This window comes from Pelodiscus sinensis, chromosome 8, assembly GCF_052426305.1.
Source record: "Pelodiscus sinensis isolate ZL-2025 chromosome 8, ASM5242630v1, whole genome shotgun sequence".
NCBI lineage: Eukaryota > Metazoa > Chordata > Testudines > Trionychidae > Pelodiscus > Pelodiscus sinensis.
The window spans coordinates 72,188,249-72,207,919 of record NC_143059.1 but is presented as its reverse complement, the minus strand read 5'-3'; the positions used below and the strand labels follow the sequence as shown (position 1 = coordinate 72,207,919).

The 19,671-nt window shown below is 42.0% G+C and overlaps 1 protein-coding gene across 3 annotated transcripts in view; it reads right to left on the bottom strand.

The window, feature by feature from the left end:
* The window catches only part of SLF2 (SMC5/6 complex localization factor 2), a 52,690-nt gene that overhangs the window by 26,258 nt on the left and 6,761 nt on the right, over positions 1-19,671 (bottom strand). For 2 of the 3 annotated variants that reach the window (XM_075935587.2, XM_075935586.2), the window contains 9 exons: positions 18,888-18,931; positions 15,198-15,901; positions 14,130-14,187; positions 12,206-13,362; positions 9,073-9,155; positions 7,235-7,354; positions 6,488-6,655; positions 3,776-3,878; positions 698-773 (listed from right to left, as the gene is read on the bottom strand). In XM_075935587.2, the coding sequence (XP_075791702.2) occupies positions 698-773; positions 3,776-3,878; positions 6,488-6,655; positions 7,235-7,354; positions 9,073-9,155; positions 12,206-13,362; positions 14,130-14,187; positions 15,198-15,901; positions 18,888-18,931 (2,513 nt within the window). The remainder of the gene's footprint in view (positions 1-697; positions 774-3,775; positions 3,879-6,487; positions 6,656-7,234; positions 7,355-9,072; positions 9,156-12,205; positions 13,363-14,129; positions 14,188-15,197; positions 15,902-18,887; positions 18,932-19,671) is intronic. The other variant, XM_075935589.2, reaches the window with a different exon arrangement.

Sequence of the window (19,671 nt, the reverse complement as noted above, 5' to 3'; positions counted from 1 at the left end):
TTTTATTTATTTCACACCAGCCATGCTCTCAGAGATGTACATGTCTAAGACAGACACGTTCCCTGCGCCCAGAAATTTACACTCTGAACAGACAATAGAGGTCAAGTACAAAACAAACAGGATGGTTCAGAGAAAATAAGCCTACACCAGCTTCTAAAAGGTTTATATGAACTGGGTGAGTAATGGCATTTTCAATTTAAAGAATTAGCTGGTATGCATCAATCAGCATTGGGTTCTGAGGGCTTTCTGCTTAGGGTCCAGATTATAACCATCTGAAAAACATCCTTTCTAGCTTTCAGTGCATGGACTGTTTGCCTATCTCTCACAAAAAGGCACAGGGAAAGGGAAAGTTTTTTGTTTTTGTTATAAAGAGAGTCAACAGTTGACCTACTGGAAAGGTACCCTCCTAATGCTATTTGGCAAGGTTGGAAGGCAATTTACCCGAGTAACCTTTGCACTGAGTGCATTGCCTCTGCAGCTGTACACTGAGATCATCACCAGCTTGCATGCACTCACTGAAAAACTAGCAGCTCCGAAATATGCGCTATAGCACCCACTGAATAGACCTATATTCACAATGGAGATCTACAGTTATAAAGAAAGAATCAGAGCCCTTTGTTTTTCCTCTTTTTCTAGATGTGGACCTAATGACCATTAGCCTCACCCAGTGACAACTGTCTTTTGTTTAAAGGCTTACCATTTTTAATTGTTATCTCCATCAGTGTATCCAAAATCTGCATTGAAACATAGTAGTCTGAATGAATTGACATCATCTGTTGAAAGAAGCATCACAAACTAAGTTACATATTAAATACATTGAAGTTTTATTACTAAAATAATCTGAATCATTACTAGAAGAAACAGGTAAGAAAATAAATACCAAAGCCTCCTAAGGAATAGTATGAGGCATGATACCGCAGGGAATTTGAACTATTTGAGTCATTCAAAGAGAGTTCTTATCTTGTCAATGGTTTAATAATAAAAGTTACCATTTGCAAGAATGGAAGGGCAGAACCCTACATCCCAGAAATCTGAGGACATTTCTGGCCTTACTTAGTCTGCTCTGGATGTCATTCTTAGTGCCTCCATCATGGCGGATGATGCTGCCTAAGTACGTAAAGCTGTCTGTGCTGGGTAAGTCTGCATTATCTATCTTGACTGGTGCTGGTGAATCTATATTTAGAGTCATACTCTCAGCTTTCTTCTGGCTAGCTTTTAGTCCAACCTGGCGTCCAAAGGTGCACAGGCGTTGGGTCTTTTCCTGCATGTATTGATGGGTATAGGAAAGCAACACAAGGTCGTCCGCAAAGTCAAGATCTTCCAATATGTTAAAAGGTGTCCATATAATACCCCTTGCTGCATCTGCTGTTGTTCTCCGCATCGCCCAGTCAATCACCATGTTGAAGACTAGTGCAGACATGACACATCGCTGTCTGACCCCAGTCTTGACTTTGAAAGACAAATTACAGCATCCCACACTGCATGTGAAGTTGGTGTAAAAACTCTTAATGAGCTGGACCACTTGTAGAGGGATTCCATAGGCTCTCAGAATGCACCAAAGGCTTTCTCTGTGTATGCTGTCAAAAGCCTTCTCAAAGTCAACAAAGTTTATGTCTCTGTCACTCTGTGCACTGCTCTATGATGTTTCTCAGGGTGAAAATCTGGTCTATACATCCTCTTCCCTTGTGAAATCCAGCTTGTTCTTTCCTCAGACACTTGTCGATAGCATCTGAAATCCACTGGATGATAACCTTGGCTAGAATCTTGCTGGGTACGGCTAGAAGGATGATCCTGCACCAACTGTTGCAGTCGCTAAATGCTCCTTTCTTAGGAATCTTAACGATGACTACTTTGGTCCAGTCCTTGGGTATCTGTTGTCCTTCCCAAATTGCTACAAACAGTGGTTGGAGAATGGTGGCTGCAAGTTCTGGATCTGCTTTAAACAACTCCGCGTCCAGGTTGTCAAGTCCTGGAGCTTTGCCATTTTTCAGGGATATGATGGCTACACTGATTTCTTCTTTCTCTGGTGGATCAATATGAATATCAAGGTCCTCCTCAGCTTCCTGAATGTCCTCTTCTTCTTCAGGTGGTGGTCTATTCAGAACCTCTCTGAAATGTTCTGTCCAGTGTGCTTCTTACTCTCTCTCTGTTGATAGTAACTGCCCTTGTTTGTCCTTAATGGGGGCACTTGTCCTGCCATGACACTTGCCACAAACAAGCTTGGTTATTCTGTACGTTTCCTTGTTCCCCTTGATTAGCTGTATCTTCAGCTTTTATTGCAAGGTCCTCCGTGAAAGAGTGTTTATCTGCTCTCACTAACTTCTTTACTTTTCGATTTACCTCTCTGTAATTCTGCTTGTATCTTTCTTGAATTCTGGCTGATCAGGCATCTACCAGTCTCTTCTTTATATCCCATCTCTCTTTGATAGCTTTCTATGTATCAGGCTTAATCCACTCCTTCCTATCCTTGAAGCCCAGACAGGCGTCACTACTCTCTGTGTAGACTGATGCAATCTGTTCCCCTGCCATTTTGATTTTATCTATGATACTGGTAGATACATCATCCCTTAAATCTTGCAAAGCGTGGAATCTGTTCCTCAGTTGAATGGTACTTTGTACTCATTGTGGTGATGTTTGTAACCAAACTTAAGTTAAACAAGGTCTGACAAACATACAGATAAGCTTCTGTTTTAACCTGCAGTGTCAAAAAGTTTGTCAGAGACTAGTTATAGCAGAAACGAGAGTCTCCATCTTGACCTTTCCCCTCATTTACCTGAATAGAAAAACAGCTCAAACTCTTCTTAACCTATTCTTTACTGTGGAGGATATGCCTTGAGCATTTTATCATGAAAGACAGGCTTTAGGGCCTTAACTATAGAGATGAGAGCGCTCTTTCAGAAGGTTTAATGTTTCTCTGAATTTAAAGAGAGAATGAAGGGTGTGGAGGAGCCTGGAGCTCCAGAGAAGATCGATCTGTGCACACTCCTATTCCTATATGTCTGAAGTGAACAGCAACCATGTGACAGAGAAGACATACTCCTCCGTTAAGCCTGTTTCAGGACAGAACCACTTCTGTTGTGGGGTCTCTACAGAAGCCTGCTGGGGATAGTGGGAGGATCACAAGGGAATGGAAACCCTGATTTGTGATGCAGAGAGTCAGATCCCCTTCCCCTGCATAAGCTTCTATGGAATGGGAGCGTGTGTGGCAGAGTTCCTGAATCCTACTATAACTCCTGACAGAAGAAGAGCACCTACTTCTACTTGCTCGGTTTGGCCTGCTGTACCTTGACTGGAGATGAAAAAAGAGAGGAGCTTGGCAGGCGGTCCTACTTGACAAACTGGATACAAGAAATTTGATCTCCTGAAAGGGACAGTATGGATGGGGAGATGGAAGAGAGGGAGCTTTCTATTGCCCTCCAAATAAACAAAAACCAATAGGGTTCTGAAGACTAAAGGAGGATTGCTGAAGTTCCGTTCTGTAAGTAGTGACAGGATGGTGATAGACGTGGCATGGCCAAGACCTGAAACCACATACCACATGAAATGACCTTGGTGTTTGAAGGAAGAGAGGTGCAGCTCAAATATTTCCGATCAGAAGACAAATCAGATTCAGAAAAGAGGGTGATTTAGGTTTAAATTAGAAACTGATTGAGTAGGTTCATAATCTTGGGTGTTCTGTGTGAAGTCTGCATTATATTTGATCCCCAAGTAAACTAATCATGAATATAACTGTATAATTTAAACTAGGAGAGCTGGAAAATAGCAACCACCTTACCTGAAACAGCCACTTTGAAACTGGTATGGGGCACAGTGTACAACTATAAGCACAACTGAGAAAACCCTGAGTTGCTAAAGAAAGCTGCTGTGTAACTTCTGACCTATGAAAGGAGTAAGAAAACAGGAATCACTATATTTCTGATGGATACAAGCTTAGGCTGTATCTACACTACAGAATTAAGTCACCTTAAGTTTTGCCAGTGATTTCAGAGAGGTAGCCTTGTTAAAATAAAAAAACGCAGTCATGTAGCACTTTAAAGACTAACAAGATGGTTTATTCGGTGATGAGCTTTCGTGGAACAGACCCACTTCTTCAGATCATATTCCAAAAGTGAATTGGCATGACCATTATATAAAAAAAGGGATACAATGAAGGAGTAAACAAATTATACAGTAACAAATCAGCTACAGAAAGTGGGGGCGAGGGGACAAGGAAGGAGGAAATTGCTTATTGTCAGAGTCAATTAAGTGGCTAATCTGGAGTTACTATGAATATCAAGAGCTGGGGAGGCTGTCTTTGTAATGTGTAAGGTAATTATCGAAGTTAAGGCCCATTCCCAGCTTGTCAAATTTCAGTATAAATAAAAGTTCTGAAGTCTCTCTTGGTAATCTGGTGTAAAAGTCTCTTTGAAGTAAGATGCATGTTTTCAGGTCTTTAAGGGAATGGCCAGCTTGATTAAAATGTTGGCTGACAGGTTTTTCTGTATGGAGATGTCTGATTGTGAGACTTGATTCTCTGGCAAAGTGAGGGTACGTCTAGACTACAGGCTTTTGTCGCCAGAAGTTTTGTCAACAGATACTGTCGACGAAGTTCTGTTGACAAAGAGCATCTAGACGACATCCAGTTCCGTCGACAAAGCAAGCCGCTTTGTCGACATGACAGTGTACATGCAAAGGACAGTGTAGATGCAATAATGCCTTCTGGCGACAGAACTCTGTCAACAAAGACGTTATTCCTGATAAAATGACACACCCTGACTGACCAGTTTGTCCAAAATACATCGCAGAGGGACCGTTACTTCAAAGAGACTTTAACACCAGATTACAGAGAGACTTCAGAAGTTTTATTTATTTCCTCCTTCCTTGACCCCTCGCCTCCACCTTCTGTAGCTGATTTGTTACTGTATAATTTGTTTACTCCTTCAGTGTATCCCTTTTGTTATAAAATGGTCATGCCAATTCACTTTCAGAATATGAGCTGAAGAAGTGGGTCTGCCCCATGAAAGCTCATCACCTAGTAAACCATCTTGTTAGTCTTTAAAGTGCTACATGACTGCTTTTTTTTGGTTTTACCACAATCAAATTAACACGGCTACCTCTCTGTTACGTTTGTAGCCGTGTTAGTCTGTATCTGCATAAACAAGGAGTCCTGTGGCACCATAAAGACTAACAGATTTATTGGGGCATAAGCTTTTGTGGGTAAAAAACACTTCATGCATCTGTCAAAGTGGTTTTTACCCACAAAAGCCCAAATAAATCTGTTAATCATTCAGGTGCCAAAGGACTCCTAACTTATGACAACAGATTCATAGGGTAATTATTCATTATAAAGAATAGTATTTCCTTTCATCAATTTTATATGTGTGGAATTACAATCTTAATAAATTTCAGTTCCTATATTATGAGAAAAGTAAGAACATCTAGTTTTCCTATGTCAAAATCATTTTTTTACCTCTATCAACTATATACATCTTACTATAAAATTTTAGAAATGTGCGTCTCTGTCCATCTGAGTCCATTTGTTCACGAACTCCTCCTAATGGTAAGAGCTAGGACCACCAAATTTGGTACACAACCTCCTCTTATAACAAAGCAAGGTCAGGGTTTGGTTGTACCAGGATAATGGGACATGCCTGGAATTCGACTGTCTCATATAAAATGGAAAGAGAGGAATCTGGTAAGAGGGAGTTAAACTACATAATAACCACAGAGGGGCAGCAAGGAACTAGAGACGGGGACCAGCACAGCTATAACGCCACTGGGTCAGCAGAGAGTAGGAGTCGAGAAAAGGACTGCTATCTACTATATACTTCAGAGAGTTTTTTCCTGTTTGTGTGTCTGTCCTTTGGGGAAGGACATGTACCCCTACCCCGGCTGTGCACACTGCAGGTCCCAAGCTGCTGTAGTGAGAGGGCTGGGGCTGTTCTCTCTCCCTGGGGCAGCCTGCATACTAAACCCCTCCTCCCAGCCGCACCTTAGCACAATGATTTAAAAGAAGAAAATCAAAAAACATATTTGAGTTAAGGTCCCTAACAATGCTGGGTAAATGGCCAGGCTGGGTCAGACCAAAGGTCCATCTAGCCCAGTATCTTGGTCTTTCAACTGTGGACAATACCAGGTGCCCCCAAAGGCTTGAACAGAATAGGGAATCATCAAGTGATCCATCCCTGGTTGCCCTTCCCAGCTTCTGGCAAACAGAGGCTAGCGACACCATCCCTGCCCATCCTGGCTAACAGCCACTGATGAACCCAATTTAAAAAATTTTTTTTAAAAAAATTAGACACTGTCTAATGTCTCCACTGAAGCTAAGAGCAATGCAAAGGGAAAATTAAAAGCTGACTAGTGAAATGTTGAATTTTTAAAAATCAAATTTTGATCTTTATGAAACTATTGAAGGACACCATCCAAAAGTATTTTAACTCTTCGAAAGTTAGCCATTGTGACAGCCTTCCATTAAACGGCAATAATAAAAGGGAAAAAAAATCCTTACCTAAGGAGGAGTTTTTCTATAGGATTTTGAGGGATGAAACCAGAATTCCTCAAATCAAGGTTATGCTGATTGAAGATTTTCCCAGAGTTTGATAAGTGAAATATTTCTTCTCCAGGATGATAATCAGGAATGGCATCAGTTACTATGGAAAACCTCTTGATAAATGCCCTGTAATACACACAATTGTTCCTGTGAACTTAGATAATTGGAGGACTCTTCCTATCTGAGACAGTTTTATCCTTGGCTGATGAATATTTCAGCCTTAAACTGAAAAGCTTCTTTAGCCTCAAACAGTTATTGCCAAGTTATCATGTGGGACTCTGAAGGTAAAGGAGTTTTCATTTTAAAAACACAAAAAGAGCAACAGGAATAGATTACAGCCGTGGTACCCAACATGGCACCCGCGGGGGCATTTGAATGCGCCCGCCAGGTGCTCGGGGCTGGCCTGGCCCCGGGCACATGGCGCACGGGCGCTTGCGGGGGGGGGGGGGGGCGCGCTCGGCGGAGGGGAGCACCGGCCCCAGGCGCGCGGCGCTCTGCGGGGGGGGGGGGCCCCGCCCCCGGGCGCGCACTTGTCCCCGCCCCCTGGCGCCCAGCGGGCGAACGGCCACGCCCCCTGCCGCCCGACAACCTGAAAAGGTTGGGGACCACTGGATTACAGCAATCCATAAACATCTCACTGAGTATGCCTGTCTGTGCGAGAGACTAGAGAAACTAAACAGATTTAGATATTAAAGAGGGAAAAACCTGTGTTCTTCTGACAGTTCTCTATCTTCATCTGAGTTTTCTTGCTCTTCCTCTCTGGTTGAAGAATTTAGTCCAATTTCCTGTATATCTTCTTGTAGTTGCTTCTCTAGTTCATCTACCCTGCATTGGAGCCAAGAGCAGAGCACCATATTATTGTAAATTTTTACAAATTTTTACAAATGGAAGTATGTACTGTCATTGTAGATTAGAGTTTAGATTTTGGATTAAAGCATCATGTGAAGTACATTATAATGTGAAATACTATGAAGAGTATATTCAGCAAGGTTATCAGTTAAAACAGTTTGATGAAGACTACTGTAGCTGTATGATCTGACTTGTAAATAATATCAAGAAATTACTAAAGGTAAAAAAGCAATGGGAAGTATACTCTATATTAATCAGCTTTTGAATTTACTTCTATGTCAAGTCTGTTACTAGCTAGATTATCAATAGTATCCCCTCCCACCATTACAAACTGGCATCAGTACACATTCCAGCCTACACCTTTTCCCTTCCGGACATCTTGGAAGGATGTTCTTTGATTGCACCCACCAAACCATGGTTGTTCTGATCTTGATAGGCAGCAAAACATTATTTTAGTGTCTCATAGGTCTATCTCAAGAACAGCAACCAGCTTGGAAGATGCGACAGTAATAAAATGTATGCAAGTAATTTTATTTCATACCTATAATAAAAAATAATAAAAATAATAGAACTGGAATGGACCTTGAGAGGTCATTGAGTCCAGTCCCCTGCTCTCACAGCAGGACCAAGTACCATCCCTGACAGATTTGCTCCAGATCCCTAAATGGCCCCCTTAAGGATTGAACTCACAACCCTGGGTTTAGCTGGCCAAGGCTCAAACCACTGAGCTATCCCTCCCCCAATACTTAACAGCTATTTGGGGGCCTACAATAAAGGAGAAAATAGGATCTGGCCTGAGACTAAGGAGAAGTGCACACATCGCAAAAGCCACAACTGACACTGACTTTGTCTACACTTAAAGTTTAAAGCGCAGCTGCAACAACACTGCCATGGCAGTGCTTTAAACTGAAAGCATGGCCATGGCTCAAGCAATGGCAGACCGCTCTCTCAGTGCTCTATGTAACCACCTCCAGGAAGGGGGTAGCTAACAGAGCTGGGAGCCATAATCTCATTCCCACTGGCACCTTATAGTGTTGAAATGTGCTATGCCTGGGAGCGGGTGGGGTGTTTAACAGACCTATAAAGTGTCAGTATAATACAGACTCATTCTGTGTTGCTTTACTAATAGGCTCATTAACACTCACTCAGGTGGTGTTTGTAAATCAGTGGTTCTCAACCGATTTAGTGGGAGCTGCATACGAGGCTCCCAATGTGTTAACGTGGGGCGCATCCCCACAACTCCTCCCTCACATACCTCTATCCCCAGTGCCTCCCGCCCGGAGACCCCCTCAACAGAATTGGGCCAGGAGCAGGAATCCAAGATCCCACCATATGGGGCCAGGCGACACCCCTAACCACACAGCAGCCTGAACCCAGACCCCTCATGGCTGGCTGGGCAGCCTTCAGCTCCTGACGCCCACACTGCAAGGCCATCCACCAGCCCCCAACCGCACTGGGCACCTGGACCCTGCAGCCTTTAACATGTAGCTGGGCCATGGCTGTGTGCAAAACTCAGCCACATACTGCTCTAGGGACAGATTGAGGCACACTGGCAATGGTACCTCAACTCTTAACTTGGCACTGCTCATGCTGTAGCAGTTCTGAGAGGAACTGAGAACCTATGATTCCATAAACAAGTTCAGCATTTTTCACAAGTATTATTAGATTTACCTTAAAATAATAAACCTGCTAACCTTTTGGATTCTTCCTTCTCCTTCAAGAGATGCTCTAGGCTGTTCACATAAGACACCTGACTCACAACAGGAAGCTTAGAAAGCTGTAATGAAGTAGAATGATTTTTTTTTTAAATGGGAAGTCTTTTTAAGATGATTCACTGTTAGACAAAGGTAGCATTTACAATTTAATCCCACTGTTAAAGAAGAGATCATATATGAACTAGGGATATTAAGTTCTGATTAACTAATAGAATAGTCAATGGGATTTCCATCAACTATTCGATTACTCGATAAGGACTCGTGCAGCGTTCTGCCTTTGAAATGTACAAGAGCCCCAGCAGGGACTCTTATACATTTCAATTTGGAACACCACCACTGTGCCCTTGCCCCCTCCCATGGAGCTGGAGGAACTGGCTTTTAAGCTGGCTCGCCACAGCACTACCTCCTCTTCCCCCTGCCTTGCTGCCTCTTCTGATAGAGGCAGCAAGTGGGGGAGAGGAAGCAAACAGTCAACTAGCATGTCAACTATCTGATATGCTTTTGCTTATTGGATAGTCAATTAGTCACTTACATCCCTAATATGATCTTGCACTCAGAAATGTAAAGGAGATCCTGAAATGTAAGAGGGTTAAAGAGCAAGGCAATACTTAAATACCTTTATAAATCTAAGACAAAGAACCCCATTTGACAGATTACAAAGCCAATCGCAAAGAGCATAAACATTTTTGGTCTGACACTGCACTGACCAGCAAATGAAACATGGGTATTACCATCTCACATCTTAGTTCTATTTGTAACTCAACTATACATTTCCCATGTGATACTGGGCAAGAAAATTACCTCTCTAAGCCTCATTTAATTTATATGTAAAATGGGTGTCAAACTACAGTGAAAGGCACCATGTAAAAGTTAAGCAAATACACTTGCTCACTTCTTAAGGTCATATCCCATTTTACCAAAGAAGTGCTGAAAAGAATTAAGGCTAGCAACAAAAAGGAAAAAAAGAACTCAAACACTGGAACACAAGACTCAGTGTCAGATGGGTACAATCACAGAAACTAAAAGGAACATTTTGGCAGGGAATGAAGAAGCACTTTTACCAGATCCTGCATTAGATTAACATTTAGAAATTCAGCCTGAGATAGCTTCAGCACAATTCAAGAGCCTTTTTCCCCTTGATTTTTCTTCTAAATTATTGTGTGCACTCCTTTAAAAAAATAATTTAAAAACCCCAGGAAAATCTCCCACAAAAGATATGGTCCTGGCAATTAAGTAACATACTATTTATCTGTAGCGTCCATTTAATTTCACACACATGTCTGAAACTGACGAGCAGGGGACAAGCGGTGGAGCAGAGCAGCTGGGGTGCCCCGGGCGCCGAGCAGGGGGGTGAAGGGCGGGGCTGCAGGACCAACTCGGCAGCACCCCAGCTGCTCTACTCCACCACTCCCCCAAGTCCGCCGCTGCTGAAATGGACGAGCGGCGGACAAACGGCGGAGCAGAGCAGCTCAGGTGCTGCTGGGTTGGTCCCGCAGTGCCGCCCCTCACCCACCTGCTCTGTGATAACTACTGCAGTCTGGGGGGTGGGGAACCCGCTCCCCTCCTGGAAACTCTTGGGGGTGGCGCGGGGCTTCCCCAGCCTTCCTGCAAAACAGCGGAGGGTTCACTCCTCGCCACGCCATTCCCCGCCCCATCCCCCACTCCTCGGCCGGACACAATGCAGGTCCCGGCAGACCCGTCACACAGGTATAATCCCCTTCCCCTCTTTCCTTTACCAGCCACGAGTGCCCATGGAGCTCACAGTAGCTCCAATTGTCCAGCTGGCCGGAGCACTTCCGGGTTCCAGTTGATGCCAGACTATCGTGAGTGCCGGACCACTGGATGCTGGACAATTGGAGCTTTACTGTAGTACGGGCCTGGTTTAAGGCCTGAGGCCTAGCTAACAATGGACAACACTTGGCTAATATAAAGCAATGCCAAGCTGTGAGCAAGAGGCAGGCCCTTGCTCACACAACTTGGCATAAACAGGGCTGAGTGTGTAAAACACTAATTGGTAATAGGCCCAGGCGCAGAACAGTAATTGGTACCGGTCATAAGTTGAAAGCACATTCTAAAAGGATGGTAACACCAGCTCATTAAAAAAAGACCTTGGTACACTCCCCAGATACCAGTCCAGGTTCAGGAAAGGATCTAAAACAACAGCATGAACGACAGACATGATCTAATCAAACAGGCACCTTCAATCCTTATCTGATTTGTGGTCTTTGGAGGTCTCTCCAAGTCTGCTGTGTTAACTAATTGCACAAGTTAACATGGCACACGACTAAGCACACACTCATGCAGCCTTTTGGTTATCATCGATGGAGCAGACCACCTGTCAGGACACCACAACAGTAAATCCTGACTTACTACATTGGTGACCTTATTACACCTCCTTTAAATTTTACTACAAATTTAAATTTTTTTTAAAAAAAAAAGCAGCCTTTTTTGCCAGACTGTGGTACTGAACAAATCATTGGTAAAGTCATATTGTTAGGTCAGCCCCAAAATACCCATGTACATTATAAAGTGGAGTTCACCCTAATGGACAGAGTAAGGGAAAAAAGGAGAAGTGAATGCCGGACAAGTCCTGGCCTCTCTTGTAAGGTTCCAAACATTCTCAATTTCCTTGAAATTTAGGCTCCTTCAGTAATATGGTCTGATACACATCAAAGAACACCTCCCGACTTTCAGAACCACTAATTAAGATTAGAGTGGATGAACTTCTTGAGACTGGGAAAGAGCTGACTTGGCAGCCAGCCCAAAAAATATTGAACTCTGAAAAGAACCAAAGTTGACCAACGAAGGATCTTGCCACACTCAGGACAACAATAGAATATAAAGTTTCCTTTCTAACGGGAAGGGTAAGTGGAAAACAGAGTTCCTGAAACTGCTAATATCCTCAAGTGGAAGGGAAAAGAGCCAAAATAAATTTATTTATGTTACATAATCTGCAAATACTCAGATGGCGTAAGGATGAGTGTGACAATACATGACAGAAGGATGCTCACTACATTATAGGATCAGGCCCATAAAGTGACTACGCAGTTGTACAGCCAAATACACAAGACTTTTCACTTAGAAAACACTCTACTTTTCATGGCCCACTTACAGGAAGCTTGGGTGATGGAGTCAAGGTGTCTTGTGAAAGATCCTCAGGACAAGTTCCCTCTGGAGTTCCACCATGCGGTTTTGAACTTGAAGACAGGATATCTTGCAGGGGCAAGAGCATTTCTTCTTCATCGCTGTCCAGACTGCAGTCAAAACTCTCATCTCCACTATCAGAACTGTTGCTTAATTTTCTGTTCACAGAAGTTATGCTGGAGGTTTCAATGTTCAACTCATTAAAAACCTGTGAAGACATAGGGCTGTTAGCTGAACATCCATCTTCAAAAGTCAGTGAACGTGCAACAATTTTGCTAGTCCTTTTAGAGAAGCCAATAATGTCCATTGAAGGTAAGTTAGAATTTTCCTCTGAATTCTTTACAGTATTCTCTTTTGATTGAGTAAAGTTCTGGTGAGACTCTGAGGGAAGCTGTACATTAACAGCTTTACAAAAGATAGGTTCAATCCGAGTCACTTTGACTTGTTCTTTACTAGTTTCTAATACCAGAGATGAACCAGCACTTTGAATATGGGAAGAAGAATGTGGGCATTTAATTGTTTCTTCTTTACACACAGTGTTTGACTGAGATTTAGTTAATTCGTGGAGATCAGTCTTTATAGTAGCTTTTTCCTGAGAAAAAAACGGCGATTTTTCTAAGAGGAAATGTGAGCCAGATTCTTGTAACTGATCTTTGGTATCTGCACCACAGATTTGGTCATTTTTATTAGCACGGTTTCCAGAATATAAAGGTGATAAAGCCACATATGAGGAAGTATCTTTTTCGTGGCTTATGTCAAAACATTCCTTTGAAAAAGGAACGTCTTCTACGTGTGACATAGCAGCATTCTCCAGTTGCAGAGCACCACTACCCAGAGTCTCTAATACAATGTCTTTTATTGATTTAGACTTTCTATTTTTGCATTTTTCAGGTGACCTGCTGAAATGAGATTCATTCAAAGTTTGTACCACAGGTTTTCCTGAATTTTTCAAATCCATGTTCACAGATATCCTTTTTCTCTTTCCAGGAAAGTCTTTTTGTTTGGACAGGCCTGAAGAAATTGAGCTAAGGCAGAAGGACTGTTTTTTCCATATATTAACAGCCTTTTCAGTTGACCATCTTGATAGAACTGGAGGAGAAACCTGCTTTGATTGAGATGAATCATCTGTGAAAAAAGTTTGAAAAAACTTAAACTGACATTATAACAAATATGAATCACTTAACACTGTGTGACAACAGTATTTTTTAATAGAGAAATAAGACAACTGTTAGTTCCTCACTAACAACACGAACGACACTGTTTGAGCACAAACAGCAATTTTCTCACTTAGTCCACAGTATTCAGGTTAAACAACAAGGAGTCCAGTGGCACCTTAAAGACTAACAGATTTAGTTGGACATGAGCTTTCATGGGCAAAGACCAACTTTGTCAGGTGCATCGCTGCAGCAGCAGGGAGCAAAGCGCCCCATTCCCAGAGCACTCTTGCTTTCTGCCACCACCATGAAGCAGAGCTCCTTCTCTGTTCATCAGACTCACAAACTTTTGAGTTTACAAGGAGCCCTTGTCTCGCTAATATCCTGGGACAGACATGGCCACAGCACCACTTAGTTATATACTGTATTTTAATATTTTCAGCAGCTCCCAGTCATTTTTCAACTTTACCACGACTAGCCAAACCATCACAACCATGCTGTAACAGTTAGATTTGTTTAATTGACATTTAAAAAACTAAGAATATATGTGGTACAATTTCAGATTTAGCTTCTTAGCTACTGATGAGCTTCTCTGAAAGTAGGAGTCCTCATCAGCTTCATGCACAAACAAGGAATATTCTAAATTCAAAAGGAATCTAGCCATTAGTCAATTACAATAATTAAAATGAGGTAACCTGTTTGCTCCAACTAATTCTACATCATTAGCACTGTTTCTACCTGAAGTGGTCTCCCATGAAGTAGAGCTTGATCTTTTTCTTACGAGACATCCATTGCCCTATTGTTAAGATGAAAAAAAAGTTACTTGTTTAAGCATTGTTTTTAAATAGGACTTGCCAGATTGGTGAAATAAATACCAAATTCAATTTAGAAAAAATACCAGTACCATTTCCACTTTTTTTAAAACTACTTTTTGTTTCTCTTGGCTGTAAGGTTCACATCTAAAAGAGTGCTACGCCTTAACTCAGGGGTTCTCAAACTTCATTGGACCACTGCCACAGACCACAAACCTCTTCTGACAGCAAATTATTATACAACCCCAGAAAGAAAGGCAGGGATACCCAAGGCCTGTAACCTGAGCCCCACTTCTCAGGATTGAAGCCAAAGCCCTGAGCAAGTCTAACTCCTGCTCTGGCACCCCTATTAAAACAAGGTCATGACCACTTTGGAGTTCCGACCCAGAGCTTAAGAACTGCTGCCTTAATTGTAACGCAGTAAATGCCTAAAAGTGACAAACAGAAAGAGAGAATCATTGTTTCACCTGAAATTATCTTGTCAAAACACAAGCTTTTTTTTAATAAATGCTAGTTACATCAATATACTTGATAGTAGTTTTGCACACTTGTACCGATGCTGGAAACTAGCACATTTGCCTTTGCATTTAAGGTTAACAATGAATTAGAAGGGGACTACAATTTCAATCAAAGCACTGTGTTTGTCTAGAAACTAGACAATGAAAGCAGATCACTGCTCCTGAGAGGACAGCTAATATCTCTGCCTATTGCTCAATGCTTATGATTTGAGATTATGAATTATCAGATGGGTTCTCAAGATTTGGTGTATTAGAGTAAACTTATACCAGAGTTAGGTAGTCTTCTGTTTTGAGAAGGCAGCTTTTAAGCTTGTTATTTCTGATTAACTTAAAAAAGATAAAGTTTATCAATGTTTTACGTACAAATGACACAGGGAAGGGCAAAAGACAGCACTATGCATTATATTCTTTATGTAATCACATTCACCTGAAATATTGGTCAGAGGTTTGGCCCTTACTGACACTTGCAAACATACCTGGTTTAATACACCTGATCTTGAGAATGCCTTTACTGGGCTGAAGGGCTGCAGTTTAGGTTGTTCCATTCTTTGTCTCTTCTGCTCTCCTTCTCTGCAGTAAGTATCCAGTGGTAACCAGAACTGTGACTCAGAGCTGTGCTGGAGCTTTGTGGAATGTCCTGGTTTTTGGCACAAAGGTTTATTGTTCACATTGTCATTATTTCTGGCATAGTTTAAGGTATCTGCTTCTGATGTAGAAACCCGTTTGCAGGGGTTTGAATTGGCTTCCTCTAAATCCATACGTTCAATCTGCTGTTCCCTACCATTTTCATAAAACAACGATGTTCTTGTTTTAGTTGGACACTTCTCATTCCTCCCAGGTTCTCTCATACTAGTCTTATCTTTTTTTGTCAAAGAATAGTTTGGAGAGCATGCAGACATAAGGAGTTTTCGAACCACAACCTTCGGATACTTTGTGCTTGGCACCATGCATGCTCTGTTGTTTTCTAAAACGTTTGGACTGTCCTTTTTCTCTCTATTCGTTCCTCTCAATAAGCCATCTATTACAGGACTCCTGTTTGCTGGTTGGACTGGAAATGTTTCCCTTCTAGTTTTCTTCTCAGAAGATATTTTCTTTTCAAATTGTTCTGTACATGTGACTGACAGTCCAGCAACTCCGTTTTTTACATTTCTTTTGTCCGGAGAACACAACAAGATTCTGTCTATATAGCCAATTTAAATAGATACAAAATATAAAAAAATTATAAATTAGTAACCCTCTATTACAAAAAAAAAGATTTGACACAGAATATGACTTAAATTGGTGGGGACTATCACTGAAGGTGCTAAGAACTTGGATATACGTAAAGGGAACACACAAAAATCTGATGAACATTTCTGCTTACCTAACTATAGTTTAACAGACCTGCAAGTGGCCGTCTTGTCACAGGCCAGCTCTACAAGTCAGATCCACAGGGAAGCATTCGAATCACATTTCATACATAAATTCAATTCACGTGCTAACGGACTTAATCAGGGTATGGGTTGGCTAGGACATTATCTACTTCATAACCACTTAAGGTGCTAACAACTCTGTGAGTAGTTTCCTTCCTGTCTCAGCATCTATTTACTTTGACCTGCTTAGGTTTAAGCACCCATTCTTCAGATACTTAATGATGCTGTCTCACACCCCCCTTCCTTTTTTCCTTTTTCTTTTTCTCCCCCCTCTCCTATTTATTTCGAGTTTTCATATCCCCTACTCATACTCCAGTCATCTGAAGAAGTGGGCTGTGCCCACGAAAGCTCATGATACCATCTACATGTTTTGTTAGTCTATAAAGTGCTACCAGACCATTTGTTGGGTTTTTTTTGTAACTTTCTGAGTGGTATCTGATGAACCAGTGGTTCAAAGATTGTCTAGTGGTGGCTTTTTGTGGCAAGGGACTGGGGCTGTGAAGGAGGAAAGCCTGAGACTTAAATGCACTTAACCAATTGCAAACTTTATTAACTACAATTTGATTATATTAAATCACTGTCTCTGATTCGTCTTAGACAGCGCAGCATGCAAAAAAAAGAACAAAACAAATAAAACCAATACAGCAATAATAAAAACTCCTCCCGTAGCCAATCCTTCTATGGTTATCTTTGAACAGCTGGTGGAGTTTTTTTTGGTAACAGACTAACTCAGCTACCCCCTGAAGCTCCATAAGCTTATTGGATAGTCAAGCAGTGACTCAACTAGTCGCTTCCCCTCCTCCCCCTGCTGCCTCCATCAGAGAGTCAGCAAAGGAAGGAGAACAGGAGCCGGTGCTGGGGGAAGCACAGGGTTGAACTCAAGCTGTTAACCCAAGTTAAAAAAATAATTTGGATTAAAAACAAGTAGCCCTGTGGCACCTTATAGACTAATAAAATTTTACATATAGTATCATAAGCTTTAGTGGGCAAAGTCCACTTCTTCTAATAAGATGATCTTGCATGGAGGGGGAAAAAAAAGGGGGGACCCTCAGAATAAGAAGGGAGAGAAAGAAAAAAAAGTTACCTGTCAATTGTAGTCCCGGGGCTAATGAGGCTACTTGAGGGAGCTGGAAGTGAACCATGCTTAGCTTTTGATGTCAATAGAGAGCTGAATGTAAGGCAAGCTAATTTTATAATACATTAACCAGTTCAAATCTTTGTTCAGGCCACGGGAAATGGTGTCAAATTTGCATATGAAAATTGATTCTGCACTCCCGCTCTCTCTCTCTAGTTGGATTGTGAAATTCCTTTGTAGAAAAATGTCTACTTTTAAATCCATTCACGATTAACTTGCCCAGGCAAGTTAAAATGTTCCCTTACAGGTTTAGATGTGTTACCATTTCCAATAGCTGTTTTGTGTCTATTAATCCTTTGTTGTAGAGACTGTTCAGTTTGACCAATATACATAGCAGAGGGGCACTGGTGGCATATATCATGTTAGAGGATGTGCAGTCGTATGAACCTCTGATGTGGCGGATTATGTGGTTAGGTCCTGTGATGGTGTCGCTAGTATAGATGTGTGGACAGAGTTGGCCAACTGGGTTTATTACAGAGGTACGTTCTTGGGTGAGTGTGTCTGAGGAGTGATGTGCAGCTGCCAGAAAGAATTTGCTTCAGGCTAGGGTTTGTCTTTAGACAAGGACTGGCCTGTTTCCCAAGGCCTGTGAGAGTGAGGGATCGTTTTCCAGGATAAATTGTAGACTGTCAGTGATGCACAATAGGCGTTTGAGCTGGGGGCTTTACATGATGACTAGAGGTGTTCTGTTATTTTCCTTGTTGGGCCTGTCTTGAAGTAGAAGAATTCTGGGTACTCGTCTGGCTCTGTCAATATGTTTTGTTACTTCCTCAGATGGGTATTTAAGTTTTAAGAATGCCTGATAAAGATCTTGTAGGTATTTGTCTCTGTGGGACTGGAGCAAATACAGTTGTATCTTAGGTCCTGGCTGTAAGCAACAGATCGTGTGATGTGTCCTGGATGAAAACTAGAGGCATGTACGTAAGAATAACCCGCTCAATTAGCCTCATTAGCACCAGCAAGGGCATGGGAAGAGAGAGGCGTGCTGATTGCACACAACATTGACTGAGAGCGCTATGAACTATTTCTGCATCCAATCAAAGTGCTGCTACAGTTTAATAGGTACACCTTGTAAATTCTAGGTATGCAAGCGCAGATAGAAAAGCTACCCTATCCTGGCACATCGTCTTGGTTACGACAATCTTGTGGCCTGCGGCTCCACTTGCTAGCCTAGGTTGCCCATTGCGGTTCTAGCTCAATTAGCATCAATGGCAAAGAAATCTGTAGCTTGCCATTATCATTCTACTAGAATTTATGCAGGGTTATGCAACACCAACAGGCGAAATCAAACCTAACACTTTGGGAGTTTGTGCATGAGCCTCTACTGCATGAGCTAAAAGCCAGCTGGCTATTAACTAAGGTTATACAGCAGACTCGTTCTCTCTATAAGCAGTCTCAGTGCTACTAGATGGGACAGCACACCACTCCCAGAAGATGTGTAGGTCATATTTACAGCAGACCTATTTGATCGGGAACATTTATTACACATCTGATTGTGCAGCAACAGTCTTTTGTAGATTACAAGTTTCACAACTGGAAATAAGTGGTTAGATTTCTGCACTTGTATAATTAAGGAAAACTCATGTATGAAAAACCATTCATAAAAATAATTAACTTACCTTGTTTTGGAGCTGGTTTGAAGAAATCTGTAATAGACTGGTTCCTAAAAAGGAAACAGAAGTATTATAGGCTAAATATACAGTTTTCATTATATCACTACTGCCATAAGATAAAACTGGAATCCTGTAATTTTACCCATTTGTTCAGAAATTTTTTAAGTGTCAAAACTAAATTCCAATGATGTTCTGTGGTCCAGCATAAAGCCTTGAAAAAACAAGTAGTAGACGACAGAATTCCTTTTTCCACTCCAAATGATATAAGAAACTAAAGTAAGTAGTTATTTTTAAGACTGCTTTTTCAAAGCTAATTGAGGGGATTTACCCAACTATTTCCATTAATTTCAATTGAACCTTTATGGCTAAACCCCACCTCCCATTCAATTCTGAAAATCTCAAACAACCAGTCTTGTTGATCAAGTTATGGATATACATACTAGAGATGTAAAAAGTTGGTTAAATAGGTCATCGGACAACTGCTGAAAATCCCAGTGGTTACACGTGCTGTGGACAATCATCTAAGCTTTATACCCCAGAGCCCGCAGCAAAGCCTCCAGAGGAGCGGAGCTGCCAGCCCCTGCCCCAGAGAAGCTGCCGGCCCAGCTTCCAGGGTGGTGGCAGCTTCGCTGCTGCAATGAAGCTGCTTCCCTGCAAGTGGAGCTGGCAAGAGCTGCAGGCCCCATTCTTAGGGAAGAGGCTTGACGCCGCAGCGAAGCCACCTCTGTGGGAGTGAGGTCAGCAGCCTCTGCTGGCCCCACTCCTCGGGAGGTTTCACTATGGGCTCTGC